The sequence below is a fragment of the Jaculus jaculus genome, chromosome 9, assembly GCF_020740685.1.
Source record: "Jaculus jaculus isolate mJacJac1 chromosome 9, mJacJac1.mat.Y.cur, whole genome shotgun sequence".
NCBI lineage: Eukaryota > Metazoa > Chordata > Mammalia > Rodentia > Dipodidae > Jaculus > Jaculus jaculus.
This window is the reverse complement of record NC_059110.1, coordinates 8,998,983-9,015,100: the sequence shown is the minus strand read 5'-3', so window position 1 is coordinate 9,015,100 and position 16,118 is coordinate 8,998,983. Positions and strand designations below refer to the sequence as shown.

Sequence of the window (16,118 nt, the reverse complement as noted above, 5' to 3'; positions counted from 1 at the left end):
TATTGTCCCAGCCTGGGTCGTTTGTTTCCAAAGATCAGGATCTCACTGTGTATTGCTAAGGCTTGCTCCCAACTCTTGAGCCCATGCCATCCTCTTGCCTTACCCTACAAGCAGCCTGAGCTACAAGCATGTGCCTCTACTCCACTGCATCTGGCTTTTTGTCTAGTCTCTACTGTTTCTGCACAGCCTTAGTCTAGAATATTCTTGGCTCCACCATTTCCTTTAAAGTGAGGTCACTTGCCCTTCCTCCTCATTTACCTCTGAGATTGTCACTGCCACCTGGACTACCACTGAGTGTGGGCATCTCCCAGCGTACTGCTCCAGTGACTAGGGCACTGCAGCTGCTGAGCCCCTCACCTGCTCTGCCTGGCGGTCCCGGAGCGAGGGGCACACTGAGCAGGTTGGGAGGCCAGATCCCCATTGTTCTTGCTGGAAAGTCAGCAGTCTTTCCAGCCAGTCTTTACGTTTCTCACATGGCTGTTTGCCTTTTCTAGAGCTCTGCTGTGGCCGTTTTGCTGGCTTTTACAGTTTTCAGTCTTCTGGAGTTGGGATTAGCTGGTGTCTTCGCATGGCCCCATGTAGCATTTCTACCTTCTGACGCCTCTCAGAAAATGATGAGTTTGTTTTGTAGGTTCCTAAATTCTTAGTGCACATTTGGTGTGGGGTGTGTCATGCTTATATCAAGCTGACTTGCTGCTTTTAAAGCAGAATCAATGGCTCAGTAGCAGTACGTCAGGCTGTTGGCTCAAGGATAGCTCCATTAATGGGAAAATGCTTTTACTATTTTTAGTAAAATAGTGCTTGGGAGGCAGAGGTAGGAGTATCACCGTGAGTTTGAGACCACCCTAAGAGTACATAATGAATTCCAGGTCAGCCTGGACCAGAGTGAAACCCTACCTCAAAAGAAAGAAAAGAAAAGGGAAAAGGAAGCACAAGGGTGTAGGAAACAGACCCTGAGGACACTCAACACCTTCCAAAGCAGAGATCCAGAGGCTCCTGAGAGCCCATCACTGAAGTAGGCTTAAAACACACCCACCATGGCTCAGGGAAGTTTGCAGATGAAGGGCGGAACGATGTTTAAGAGCCACAAGTTGGGAAATTTTGCACAGAGACATTGCCTCTCCCTATTGACTGCTTCCCCCACAATGCACGTCCCACAGTCCCCATGGGGATGACCTGCATCCCCAACGAGGAGGGCCCCTTTGGAAAAGGGGCAGGGATGAGGGAAAGGATGGTACCAACATGTGTTGCTTACACACTAAGTATGTCCATATCTATTAAAAACATTTTTTTAAAAAAGGAGAACAAAGCAGTCCTGAGGATATTTGTGTATGTACTCACGTGCGTGCCTGCACTTTTTGTTTTTTTGAGGCAAGCGGACAGACTGGCCTTTTTTTTTAAAATGAGAAAGAGAGCAAGAATGAGAAAGAGAGAGAATTGATGTTCCAGGGCCTCCAGCCACCGCCCTTGAACTCCAGACGTGTGCACCTTCTTGTGCACATGTGCGACCTTGTGTGCTTGGGTCACTTTATGTGCCGGGCTTATGTAGGACCTAGATAGTCGAACATGAGTCCTCAGACTTCACAGGCAAGTGCTTTAACTGCTGAGCCATCTCTCCAGCCCGCCCACACTTTAGAAAAAATTATTTTGAAAGAGAGAGAGAGAATGGGCACATCAGGGCCTCTGGCTGCTGCAAACGAATTCCAGATGTATGCGCCACCTTGTGCATCTGGCTTACATGGATCCTGAGGAATCAAACCTGGGTCTTTAGGCTTTGCAGGCAAGCATCTTAACTGCTAAGCCATCTCTCCATCCCTGTGCTATTTTTTAAGACAAGGTCTTGCTATATAAATCAGGCTGGTCACAAATTCACAACCCTCCTGCCTTAGACTCCTAAGTCTTGGGATTACAGACATATACCACCACCCATGACAGTGAGTAACCTTTAACTACTGTGTACAGTTGCTAAGTGCTTGTATGTTTGAGGGTTACACTGCATTTAGACAATTTTCTAAGCTAGACATCTCCTTCCTTCATAAGAGTGATTTCCATTTATCACTTCTTTTGCCTATGGGGTTTCATTTACTTACCCAGAAACTGACCTAGTGTGTGTTTGTAAGGCAGAGAGAATTTTTCACATTGACATGATTTCTATATAATTTTTCAGTGTCATCACAATTAAAGTATTTGTTCATGTATTGAATTGGAATTTCATTTTTTTTATTTGGTTTTTCGAGGTAGCATCTCACTCTGGTCCAGGCTGACCTGGAATTAACTCTGTCATCTCAGGGTGGCCTTGAACTCATGGCAGTCCTCCTACCTCTGCCTCCCGAGTGCTGGGATTAAAGGCTTGCGCCACCACGCCCGGCTCTGGAATTTCATTTTTAATAACTGGAGTCTGTGACACCTTCATGCGGTTGTAGAGAATTCCCTGTTATGTGCTTGATGCTAGTGAAAAAGCCCCACAGTTTGCCTCCTCACAGTGGCTTTCGACCAACTAGCTAGTGCAGGGTTTCACTCGTAGTGTCGTACTTGCTTTAAAGGGAGTCGTGTGTCACCCTAACTATGTCTTCCAGGCCGCTTTGAAGAAGAATTTATCAAGATGCGCATGGAGAGGCTCCAGGCCTGGATGACCAGGATGTGCCGGCACCCAGTCATCTCAGAAAGTGAGGTTTTCCAGCAGTTCCTCAATTTCCGAGATGAAAAGGTAGGACAACCTTTTTATTACGGTTTTGGGCAGTGAACGTTATCACATGCTCGCTACATTTATATCTGAAAGGAGATAAAATTATGGTGGTTATTTGTCACTCTCTAAAAATTAAAAGGGGACAGAAACCTAAATCCCAGCCACAGGAAGTTGTCAGGTGGCATCAAAGGTTTACCAGCCAGTGGACCCCTGTATGCTGGGTGGTCAGCCCTGGTGGTGGAGTAGGGCTGAGGAGTATGTGCAGGTGAGAAGTTTTTCCCAAGGTGCTTTTCTTAAAAATAGGTTAGACCCCAAGTGATAAAAGGTGTGCTGTCAGCATAAGGTGAAGGGGGCGGGCGGAATGAGTCTCACCACACCATCATGGAGGAAAGTAGAGTCAGAGATGAATCGTCGTCTCAAAGCCAAGTCATTTACCCATAGCTGTGGTCGTAAGTCCAAAGTAAACGTTGGTCTCTGCACCCCCCACACCCACCTCAGAGCGTTTTCTCTGTCAGTGGTCACCTGCTCCTCATGAAAACCAAGAAAAAGACGGGGGCTTAGCATCTCGCTATAGGCTGCTTTGAAAATAGCTTTCTTTTGACAGGCTTGCATTGTGTTCCCCATTGTCTCGTTCTCTACACCGTTTTCTCGGGCTAGGAAGATGGCTCAGTGGGGAAAGGGCTTGCCGTGCAAAGGTACAGCCAGAGTCTGGATCCCTGGGACTTGCATAAACTCCAGGTGGTGTGATAACCACCTGTAACCCCAGCATTCAGTGGGCAGAACACAGGATCCCCAGAGCAACTGGCTAGGCAGACTAGCTGGATTGGTGAGCTCTGGGTTCAAGCAAGCAACCACTGTCTTAGTAAATACAGTGGAGAGAGAGAGGAAGACATCCGATGCCAACTTCTGGCCCCGATGCATTCACACACCATATTCCCACAGACATTAGACTTGCAAAAGAGAGAGAGAGAGGAGGAGGAGAGAGGAGAGGAGGGAGGAATGTTTTCTGCGATTTTGCTCTTCTTGAAACAATTATTGCATACTTCAGAGAGTAAAAGCATGAGTTAGTCCAGAGCAGCAACAGATGCTAAATATGTGATGATCCCAGAATAAACATCATGGAGTTATTTTGTCTTTAAGCAAATCATAGACTATCTTATATCTTGTTGGAACCTTTAGAAATTTACTTCCTGGGCTGGAGAAATGGCTTAGAAGCTAAAGGCATTTGCTTGCAAATCTTGCCATCCTGGTTCAATTCCCCAGTGCTCACATAAAGTCAGGTGCACAAAGTGACGTGCGCATCTGGGCTTTGTTTGCAGCACAAGAGGCCCTTCCACGCCCAATACTACCTCTCTCCAGAAATCTACTTCCTAAACCTGCTTTGTAGTTTTTGTGCCATGTTAAAGTGAACGCATTTACAGATAGTATCAAACACTGGGTGTGCATGCCCTTAATGTAGTATGGCCATCCAAGCCTCGTTTTCAGTGCTTGCTCCTTCTCGACTTTACAGGGTTGACTAGCTGTCAAGACTTGCTGCGGAGCTCACACGGCTGTGCAAGCATGGTGTTGGCGTACAGGACAGACAGGCAGTAGAGCAGCGTAGAGCTGGGCCAGCTGGGTGGCATGAAATGGGTTAGGGTTGGTGTTGGTGGGCACTGTAGCTGTGTTGTGGAGGGGGCTGTGCATGTGTGTGCGTCTGTGAGGACACGCCACGTGCTTGCCTGCAGTGGCTGGAGTGAAATGTCAGACTCCCTGCTCCATGGTTTTCCACCCCCTCTCACTTGAGCTACAGTCTCAGGGATCATCTCAGGCGCCTGCTCCCCTATGGGACCGAGGTTATAGATGTTTGTTTGTCAAAATTACAGAGCACGTTCATGTTGGTAGCCGTTACAGAAGGAAGGTGAGCGAGGATCCAGGCACCAAAGGCGCGCTCTCATCAGGACTACCCTATGCCGTGATGCTGGTCACGCATGGAGCTTATATTGAGGCACACAAGACATCAGCTTGTCGTTAGGGAAATATAGTGGAAGCTGCTTCCTGAAAAGAGAGAGAAAAATGGATGATCCTCAAGCTGTTTCTTTCTACTCAGGAATTTGGAAGACCCGTTTGGCTCCACTGTCCACTTTAACATAGTTCTGCTCTTCACATTTACAGGAATGGAAAACTGGAAAGAGGAAGGCTGAGAAAGATGAGCTGGTTGGTGTCATGATCTTTTCCACCATGGAACCTGAGGCACCTGACTTGGACTTAATCGAGATGTAAGAGTCCCTTCTGCCCAGCCTGCACCCACCTCCCTGGCTCTGAGTCTTGGCCGGCAGGGCTACAGCTGGAATTCACATTGTCACCTGAGAGTCTGTGCAGTGAGTGGAGTTTGTACTCAGGTGACAATGAAAACAGTCGTGTGTACATGGAGGTGCCATCTTCCTAACCACATCGGGCTAACATCTGCTTCCTTGAAGTGTGATTTTATAGTTCGCATAATGTTCTTTTCAGTAAAGTACGGTGACACAAAAGTTTGTGAGAGCTGCCAATATTCATGTTGTGTCCAACAAAGCAGGAATTGTTTTTAATGTGTTGTGGGATTGTAAACTACTTTTTTTTTTTTTTTTTTTTTTTTGAGTTAAGTTCTTGCTGTTTCCCAGTCTGGCCTGAAATTCACTATGTAGTCTCATGATGGCCTCGAACTCACAACGATCCTCCTACCTCTACCTCCTGAGTGCTGGGATTAAAGGCATGTGCCACCACACCTGGCTAAAGTGCCTTTTTTATTCAGTAGTGCCCTGTTCCTTTGCAGGTTGGCAGATGAACTTTTTCTATCCTTAAAGAGAGCAGATATTCACTACACTAGGTGGCGTGTACCCTGATCTTTGTGTTTCATTGATGTGCTTGTTGGACTGAATTAACAGCTATCATTAGTAACCCCAGAACTTCTCTAACAACATAGTCAAGAGATGATTTTTTTGGTTTTCTTTATTTTAAATTTTATTTATTTATTTATTTACAAGCAGAGAGCGAGATAGAAGAGAGACAGACAAAGAAAGAATGGGCACACCAGGGCATGTAGCAATGCAAACTCCAGACACATGTGCCCCTTGTGCATCTGGCTTACGTGGGTCCTGGGGAATCAAACCTGGGTCCTTTGCCTTTGCAGGCAAATGCCTTAACTGCTAAGCCATCTCTCCAATCTGAGATGATGTTTTTACTTACTTTAGAATGACTGTAGTGAAGCTTCACAAAAATTCGAAGAGGAAAGGAAGCAAAATTAAGATACAAATGACAAAATCTTATGTACTTCTTTATATCAGGATCCAGCCTATTTCAGACTGCTTTAGTTAAGGGGCTCTTGTTATTGCCCAGGAAATAAGTGTCTGAGGCTAATACTTGGTCTGCATCTCTCTGACTACATTACTTGTCCTCTTGCACGTGGGACTGACGGCTGTCTCTGCCCCCAGAGAACAGAAGTGTGACGCCGTGGGGAAGTTCACCAAGGCCATGGATGACGGCGTGAAGGAGCTGCTGACCGTGGGGCAGGAGCACTGGAAGCGCTGCACAGGCCGTACGTGCTGCCCCCGCCACAGTGACCGCGCTGCGCCTCGCCGCACCGGGTCCCTCCCGTCCCCTCCACCCGACCTCGCTTCTCCACCTGTGAAAATGTGGAAACTAATGTTCTCTTTGAAAAGACCACATTAACTTCAACTTAAATCTAGTCATGTGTGGTTTTGATCTATGCAAACTTAATATTTTGCTTGTTTAAAAAGTACTTGTAGCTATTTTTAGTCTTCAAGATTTTACGGTTTGTTTAATTTTCATGACAGCATCTCACTATGTAGCCCAAGCAGGCCTTAAACTCTAATTCTCCTGCCTTTTCCATTCTGAGTTCATGGGCACTCAACACCAAGCCTAACTCATGATTTCACTTCTAATCTTTATGCGTGAAGATGTGGCATGTTTGACCAAAGTCATCATTTTTAGGAAAAGCTAGAATGCTTAGTAAAAATACAGCATATAGGTCAGACAGACCAGGGCAGTGCTGTGGGAATGTGGCACCTCAGCCATGGCTCCAATCACCTGGTTCCAAGAGCTTCCTTTTCCTTCTCTGTCCTGTGTACTTGTTGCCAGGGCATCATTTCCTGAATCAAAATTGTGCAACCCCTGGGCTGGAGAGATGGCTGAGCAACTAAGGCACTTGCCTGCGAAGCCTAAGAACCCATGTTTGACTCTACAGATCCCATGTAAGCCAGACACACAAGGTGATGCAAGGTCATGCATGTGCACAATGTGACATAACACATCTGGACTTCAGTTACGGTGGCTGGAGGCCTGGGCATGCCAATTCTCTCTCCCCCCACCTCTCTCACATTTAAAAAAAAAAAAAAGGCAAGTCTGTTGTCTGTTGAGCTTGCCTCAAAAAAAAAAAAAATTAATAAATTGTGCAACCCTGTTGTCAAGTAGCCCAGGATCAAACAACCATCCAGTGATCTTCCTCTCAGTGTACATGAAGGAGGCCTGGAAGTGTCGCTTGGTGACAGAACACTTGCTAAGCTTGTGTGAAGCCCTAGGCCCAACCTCCAGCACTGAAAACAATTTTAAATGAGATGTGAAAGAAATAATTCAACTTTAAAGTAATGAATTCCTTTTACCTGTGCACTCTTAACCATTTAAATGTGTGTATTCTTGGAAAGCTGTTTTTTTTTTTTTTTAATTTTATTTATTTATTTATTTGAGAGAGACAGACATAGAGAGAAAGAAAGACAGAGGGAGAGAGAGAGAATGGGCGCGCCAGGGCTTCCAGCCTCTGCAAATGAACTCCAGACGCGTGCGCCCCCTTGTGCATCTGGCTAACGTGGGACCTGGGGAACCGAGCCTCGAACCGGGGTCCTTGGGCTTCACAGGCAAGCGCTTAACCGCTAAGCCATCTCTCCAGCCCTGGAAAGCTGTTTTTAAGCAACTGCAAGCATTCTTTTGGGCATCACACAAATCTGAGGGTGAGATTTCTTCTTCAGAATTAAATCCCTGATGGCAAATGGCTGCCAGCTCCCACTAAGACCGCATCTGTAGGTGGGAATACTGGCTCCAGGCTGTGCTTCTGGGGGATGGAAGAGATTGAAGCACTTTGTTCAAGACTTGCCTCAGTCATATATTCTTTATTTTGCAAAGTGAATTTAAAAAATTTTTCTAATCTGTACATTGAAAATTCTATGTGGTATAAAGCATATAATGAGTGTCTTTAACCCATGGAAAGACAAAAACTGATGTACAAATTAAATGCATTATTAAAGTTAATGAGGCCGGGCATGGTGGTGCACGCCCTTTATCTCAACACTCAGGAGGCAGAGGTAGGAGGATTGCCATGAGTTCAAGGCCACCCTGAGACTACATAGTAAATTCCAGGTCAGCCTGAACTGGAGTGGAACTCTACCTTGAAAAACCAGATAGATAGATTGATAGAGAGAGAGAGACAGACAGACAGACAGACAGACAAAATAAAGTTAATGAATTCAGGTGTTCTAATAACCTGTAAGTGAAATCAGGTGGAGGTTTCCTTCAAAAGGCTACAGGTGCCCTGAGAGGCCTGTGTGTGAAAGCATGGACGTGTCTCAGATGCCGAAAGTCCATGGAGGTCTCCATGAAGCTAGAACCCTAGCCAGAGCCTTAGCGATCAGTTACTGAGTCATCTCACCATACAGGCGAGAAAACTCACACCTTCCTCTCAGGTCCTGTGAGCCTTTTTCACCAGGCTTTACTTTTTGAGTTTTTGGTGGCTGCATGTAACCTCAGGTATGTCATTTATCTGGGTCTTTTTGAAAAAGCCTGACCCTGCACGTGGAGCTGGTGTCTCCGTGTCCATTAGCTGGGGTTATTGTGACAGGCTCATGCACGTGAAAGGCCTTTGGAAGCTAGGAATCTTCTAAGGGGGCTTCCTGTGCCTGTGTTCCAGTCAGTGAACGAGAATGTGGGGTGGTGGTTCTTACGTGCATCCACTATTACTTGAGCAACCAATTAAAACTAATGAACAGTTGGTTAAAGGAATCATTACCTGAAAAACAATCATTTTTATATCAAAAGTTTAAAGGGGCAGGAAAGATGGCTTAGCAGTTAAGACATTTGCCTGTAAAGCCAAAGGATCACGGTTCAATTCTTCAGGACCCACGTAAGCCAGATGTATACAGGGGCACATGCATCAGGAGTTCGTTTGCAGTGGCTGGAGGCTCTGGCCTGGCATGCCCATTCTCTCTCTTTCTCTCCTCCCTCTCTCTCAAATAAATAAATAAATTAAATAAGCATATTTTTTAAAAGTTTATTAAAGAATATGAAGCCAAGCTTGGTAGTTCATGCTTTTAATCATAGCATTTGGAAGGCTGAAGTAGGAGAATCACCATAAGTTCAAGGCCAGTCTAGACCCTGCCTCCAAAAAGAAAAAGATGGAATTATTTTACATCACCTTGAATATCTTTTATTATGAAGTAGTTAGTCCCTGTTAGAGAACAGTTGAGTATCAGTTCAGTCTGCTCAGAGGGCTAATTAACTTCATTGTTTCTTCTCTTTCAGCATTGCCCAAGGAATACCAGAAGATAGGAAAGGCCTTGCAGAGCTTAGCAACGGTATTTAGTACTAGTGGCTATCAAGGTATATCTTTATTTATAATGCCCTTTTGTTTTTAGTTAAACACATAATGATTGTACATACTTAAGAATTACAGTATGATATTTCAGTATGTGTATATGTTGTGTGGTGGTCGTAGTAGAAATTAGCATTTCTCTTTCCTTATAATTTCCTTTAGCTTTTGAGTTCTACATAAGCTATATAACAGATTATTGTGAACTATAGTCACACTGCTGTTCTGTAAAACACTAGAGCATTCACCTCCGAACTAGAAGATGCAGATGGCAGAAGAGTGAGGCCACCACAGTGATAGTGGACACCGGCTGGAGGATGGTCAGTGACCTGTCAGACGCTGCCTGTTTCCAGTGCTCTTCCTTTGATCACTTCAGGGGCACTGTGGGCTGCCTTTGTCATTGCCAGTACATTCTCAGATAGTGATATTGCACACATCCCTTTTTCAAGTATTAGAAGTACTCAGTTTAGCCCAGCATGGTAGTTTACATCTTTGGTCTCAGCACTCCAGAGACTGAGGTTAGATTGTTGTGAGTTCAAGACCAACCTGGGCTCGAATGGGACCCTGCCTTACAATTTTTTTTGAAGAACTGGTGTGGCAGAGCACGCCTTTAATCCTAGCACTTGGGGGGGCGTGCAGAGGTAGGAGGATTGCCGAGAGTTCGAGGCCACCATAAGACTACATAGTGAATTCCAGGTCAGCCTGGACTGTAGCGAAACCCTACCTCTAAAAAAAAAAAAAAAAAAAAAAAAAATTGAAAAGTACTCAGTTTGATGTTGAATATTCAGTTTACCAAAGTTTTCATTGACTAGCTTCTCCTAGTTCACTGGACAGAGGTCAGTAGTGTTGACCCGAGGCTTGGAGCAGTGCTGTACAGTATAGTCTTTCAGTCATGTAAAGGAGGCTGATGGCTAACACTGGGTTGGTGGGTCCAGCTTCACTGAGCCTTAGCAGCACATGCAGAACACTGGGCCAGTACCAACGCCAGCAGCATGGCCCCTCCAAACCTATGAAACAGCCCGTGCTCCTATGGACTACCATATGGACCATACTTTATAAAAGTCATAATGCTCATCTGTGGAGAAGGAGATTTTGAAACTATGTGAATATTTCACACAATCGGTAGAGAAAAAATTTAAATCAAAATAAAGAAATGGCCTCATAACCAAAGCACAGTGACTTGTATGACGCAGAGAGGAATTACCACAAATCACTAAAACATTGACTGTACAATCCCTGGTATCAGATGTCTTAAGATTAGAAAGACTACAGAAGAATTTGTTTTCGCTAATTACACAATTAGCAGTATAATCTTGGGATTGATATTCTAGAGCAAAACAATAATACTACGTTATAGTTGTTAGCAACTAAGAGTCTTTTTTTAAATGAAGACTGGAGAGATGGCTCAGCAGTTAAGGCTCTTGCCTGCAAAGCCTAACAACCCAGGTTTGATTCCTCAGTGCCCATGTAAAGCCAGATGAACAAAGTGGCACCTGCATCTGGAATTTGTTGACAGGCACTAGAAGCCCTGGCACACACATTCTCATTCATATTTTCTCTCTTTAGAAATAAGTAAATTTTTAAAAAATTTTAATGAATTAAGGGGTCACAAAAGAAAAAGATATGAAACTTGGAAGAGAAATAGTTGGGAAAAAGAAGGTGTTGAGTGGGAAGGAGATTGTGGAGTGGTCAAAGCACATTCCATAATGTATAAAATTGTCTAAAATAAATATTAAGAAAAAAAAGGATTTTTTAATGAAATAAAGATTTTAAAATAAAATCCCTAGAGGGTCAAATATGAGTTGAACAGTATGAGTTGTTTATTAGTGTTCCACTTTACCAAAAATAAATAGCTTGCCTTGTCCTCTTCTCTGAAATGGCCTCGAGAAGTTAGCCATTCATAGCAAAGAACTCCACACCACACCAAAATCAGCTGGGCTCCTCAGATGCCAATTTGAAGAGCCTTCCCTGCCAATGCAAGACAGTTTGAGCATTAGTGCAAGAACTGATTGCTGTGGAATGGAACATGACATATTAAATGCAAACACATAAATACACATTTAAAAATTCATCTTACCCGGGCGTGGTGGCACATGCCTTTAATCCCAGCACTCAGGAGGCAGAGGTAGGAGGATCTCCATAAGTTCGAGGCCAGCCTGAGAATACAGAGTAAATTCCAGGTCAGTCTGGACTAGAGTGAAACCCTACCTCGAAAAACCAAAAATAAATAAATAAATAAAAATTTATCTTAATTACCAAAGGACTGTGGGACTTCTTTATAGTTCTTAAGCTATAAAGAAGGGATCAAGCATTCACCCTGCTTTTCCTATTCAGATTACACATTATGGAAACCAAAATATTAATAAAGGAAAGAAATCCTTATAAAATATTTTAGTTTTCATAAAGAACAAATGATAGAAGAGAATTGGTATGGCTTTGCAAATTTGCACTATAATAAAAGTGCCAGTCATCGGTCGCTGGTGGCTTTTGCCATGAAAAGTAGAAATAACTGGAAATGATATCTTCTGGATCTGGTCAAGCTCTAGGCCTGGAGGCCAGTGTGAGAACAAAGCAGGGACAGAGGGACATGTAAGCAAGGATTCAGCTGGTTCCTCATTACCCTGCTCAGAGCACTTGACAAGAAGATGGAGGGGGTAGAAAGAGCACACAGAAACCACCTCTCTCTGTGCCGGGGACATCTTCGCATCCTGACGCAGGTAGCCTGCCCTCAGCTGCTGATCACAGTGAGCAGAACAGCGGTCTTTACTTAGCTATGCAGTCATAGTGCCCTCATTTTTTCAAGTGGTCCTCGTCATTTAGGCACTTTGCAGATGACACAGGGTATGTTTGTGAAAGGGGCCACAGGGAGTAGAGAACATGGCCGCCACTGGGAAGGTGAGGGGGGATCTTGAGACCATTCTCACAGCTTGTGACGGTGTTTGAAATTTTTAGTCAAGTCAATACAAGGAAATCTGTGGCTATAATCCTTTTCAGGTGAAACAGATCTCAATGATGCGATCACAGAAGCGGGGAAGACTTATGAGGAAATTGCCAGTCTCGTGGCAGAACAGGTACTGATGTAATCACATGGTCCCAGTTAAAACTTCATGCTTGCTTTCTTTTTTTATTTGCAAGCAGAGAGAAAGAGGGAGGGGGAGAGAAGTATAGAGGAACCAGAACCAGGGCCTCTAGCCACTGTAAATGAACTTCAGATGCATGTGCCACTTTGTGTTTCGGGCTTTACATGGATTCTGGGGAATTGAACCCCTGTCAATAGGCTTTTCAGGCAAGAGCCTTACCCACTGAGCCATCTCTCCAGCCCTAAAACTTTATGCTTTCTGATCGACATATGCACTTTAAAAGCTACATGAGGGGCGGGGGAGATGGCTCAATGGTTAAAGGCCCTGTTGACAAAACTTGCTGGTCCAGGTTTAGTGCCCCAGCACCCACATAAAGCTGGGTGCAGAAAAGTGGTGCCTGTGTCTGGTGTTCATCCTTGTGCACCTGGACACACACATGTGCAAGTAAATAAATAAATTTTTATTTTAGAAAAATCAAATAGATAACCTCTTTTGTTTCTGTATATTTTGTTCATTGTATTTGATGATTATGTTTCTTAGGTTAAGCCAAAGTGTGTCATCAAGAAATCCAAATTAAGCTAGGAATGGTGGCTCACTCCTGTTATCCCAGCACTTGGGAAGCAGGAGGATTGCCATGAGTTCAAGGCCAGCCTGCGTTAGTGAGTTATGGACTGGCCAGAGCTAAGAGTGAGACCCCATCTCAGCAAGACCAAAAATATAATTAAAGAAAGCAAAATAGGGTTGGGGCTGTGGCCCAGTGGTAGATCGCCTGCTTGGTACTTGAGAGCCCCGATGCTTCAAAGAGAGGAAGAAATGTAAGTTGAATGCCTTCCAGTGAGCTGATTCTGCCCAGATCTGCTTGTGCTGCTGCTGAGCCTCTTAGGGCCTTAGTATTGCATGCCTTAGCAGAGTCTCAGGATTTCAGAAGATAGTTTTATAGACTAAAATATAGACATTACACTATAACAACACTTCTGCTTGTTGTTAGTTTTCTGTGAGGAAAACTAGTCTAAACGTGTTCAGAAGCTCAGTGTCGTACCAGGAGGATCTGGTTAGGACAGTCCTCACATATGAATGACGTTCCCTGGTTTTCTGACTCCCTCTGCCACTAACAGCCAGCCTGTGTCTTCTTGTAGCCCAAGAAGGACCTGCACTTCCTGATGGAGTGCAGCCACGAGTACAGAGGCCTCCTCGGCTGCTTCCCGGACATCGTCGGCGCTCACAAGGTACTGAGTGGGCGCCAGGCACGTGCCGCTCCCTTGTTTTAGATGATCAGTGACAAAGAAACTATAATTAAAGGTTTTTAAACTGAATTTTAAAATGGATTTGGGATGTCCTTCCATTTTAATTCGAGTTAATTTTTATTCCCAAGACATATGATACATTAGTCATATCTTATCAGCAAGGAAGCGCAGTGCTTGGGTGTATTGGGATGTTATTGGAATTGTTGAGAAAATCTTCCAAGAGCTGGCCTGTAGATTAACAACGCGCATCTTGCTTTATAATTTTAACAAGTCATGAAGGGATAGCCTAGGCGCGTAAGCTTTGCAAAGCTTGAGAAAAGACAGCACTCAGAAGAGCAGCCGCTCATGCCAGCAGAGTAGGAGTCCAGCATGGGGCCTCACCGATGCTTGGGAGGAGAGTGCTTCTCCCCGACAGTGCTGCATTTGCGCAGTGGTCACTCTCGAGTGGGAGATGTTGGGCAGCTTTTGCGACTGTGTCCGTGTGAGCAGTAATGTAAGCTATTTGGTGCCTCTTACAAAAACCTAAGTAAAGTCAGGCCTTGCAGTGGCCACACTCAAGCACCGGCTCAGAAAATGCTGCTGTGGGAACAAGAGGCAGAGCCCATGCCCACGTGCACACTGCACTGTGCCTGGTCCCGTGACTGGCCTGCCGGTGCCTGCTTTCCCGTGACGTGCTAGCCTTAAAAACCAGCAGCTTATAGACATTTTAGAGACAGTGCAGTAGTTTTCTCTTTTTACTGTAACGTAAGGCTGCAGATTTGAGCTGTGTTACATTGTTCAAGAATAGCACCTTTGAGCTTGGCAGGGACTTAAAGACAGTCGAATTCCGCTGCTTTCTTCTTTGCTTCTTTGCTGTAATATTGTCCTGCGCAAGTCAGTCGTGAGTGCCCATTGTTAAATACTAAGCTAGCGATGCATCCTTTTTGCCTTGTCTTATTAATTCTGCTGCTTTTTATATTTCTCAGGGAGCAATAGAAAAAGTGAAAGAAAGTGACAAGTTAGTTGCAACTAGTAAGATCACCCCACAAGATAAACAGACTATGGTAAAGCGAGTTGGCACCATGTCGTACGCTTTGCAAGGTAAGAGAAAAGGGTGTGAGTAGCTAGTGGAGTTGTGCGCCGCACCCCACACAGCACGGATACTCCTTGGCAGGCAGAAGTCCAGATGTGGACAATAGTTAACTAAGAAGCTAATTAAATTCCCCTGTTAGCCCCTTGCTTATAGGGTATGTGTATGTGTTAATGAAAATCTGTGGCATTTTATTTTTACAAATGGACTTGATGTAGCTATAAATGATAGCTCAATTAAACTTAAACATTTTAGCTAGGCATGGTGGTGCATGCCTTTGATCCCAGCACTCCAGGGACAGGTAGGAGGATCACTATGAGTTCGAGGCCACTCTGAGACTACATAGTGAATTCAGGTCAGCCTGAGCTAGAGTGAGACCCTACCTCAAAAATAAATAAATAATTAAATAAAAACTTGTACATTTTATTACTTCTTAGACTCCTATCATAATGTTCTATTTAATTCCAGAGTTGGACTCTTTCTGTAGTTTCCATACCTTAGATTGTGGAATATAAAGGGGACTTACAGGAATTATTTTAGTCATAATTTGGCTGTCAGTAAACAGGTATTGGCTGATGTTTAGAGACTTGAGTGTGTTTCAGCACGCAGGAGCAACAAGGGGCTATCTCACATGGGCTGACTGGCTTGTGCCGGACAGAGCAGAAGGGTGTCCATATGCTTCACATGGAAATCACTGACAGCCAGCCACACACTGGAAAGCAGCCCCTGTTACTTCAGCCTGTCCTCTTAGCCTCTTAGGAGAAGGTTGTGCAGAGAACTGGTCCTGTACAAAGCCAGCCAGGTGTGGCCCCGTGACGATGCATCTTAACCAGGCAGAGAAACCAGGTGCAGAAGTCTTTGGGGAACTGATGTCTGTGATGGTTTTGTTGTAGCTGAGATGAATCACTTCCACAGTAACCGGATCTACGATTACAACAGCGTCATCCGCCTCTACCTGGAGCAGCAAGTACAGTTCTATGAAACAGTAAGTACACCCCTCCGGAGAGGAGAGGAGGGTTCATGGCTAGTAACTGTAGCCAGAGTTAATCTGTTTCTAATCTTTGAGACTACATAATAAAGCAAAAGGGGTTAAAGTTTAAACAGAGTCAGTTTGTGAATTCTGTCTTTTCCTTTTTGAGTGACATCGAGTCAAGAAAGGTTTCTTGTGGAGAAGGGGCATTGGATGTTGGCTTTAAAGCCACAAGAAGTGCTAATTGTATCCCCCCCCCCCAGCCTCTCTGTGCCTCCATGCACAGGGACTGTGCTGAATGAGATGAGGTCACCCTGCTTCCTGGAGGCTCCATCCCTCAGCTGGGGAAGGAAACCAAAGGCACCCTTTGTTTAGGACCCACGTTTTACATTTACAAACAGTCTCTTCAGGAAAACCAGAAACAACACAAAGTATTTATGTTCAGAAAACCAG

At 44.6% G+C, this 16,118-nt stretch overlaps 1 protein-coding gene across 2 annotated transcripts in view; it reads left to right on the top strand.

The window, feature by feature from the left end:
• The window catches only part of Snx9 (sorting nexin 9), an 83,931-nt gene that overhangs the window by 65,114 nt on the left and 2,699 nt on the right, over positions 1–16,118 (top strand). For both annotated transcript variants that reach the window (XM_045158405.1, XM_045158406.1), the window contains exons 10-17: positions 2,577–2,707; positions 4,841–4,944; positions 6,139–6,242; positions 9,236–9,313; positions 12,297–12,373; positions 13,519–13,608; positions 14,592–14,706; positions 15,589–15,680. In XM_045158405.1, coding sequence (XP_045014340.1) covers positions 2,577–2,707; positions 4,841–4,944; positions 6,139–6,242; positions 9,236–9,313; positions 12,297–12,373; positions 13,519–13,608; positions 14,592–14,706; positions 15,589–15,680 — 791 coding nt within the window. The remainder of the gene's footprint in view (positions 1–2,576; positions 2,708–4,840; positions 4,945–6,138; positions 6,243–9,235; positions 9,314–12,296; positions 12,374–13,518; positions 13,609–14,591; positions 14,707–15,588; positions 15,681–16,118) is intronic.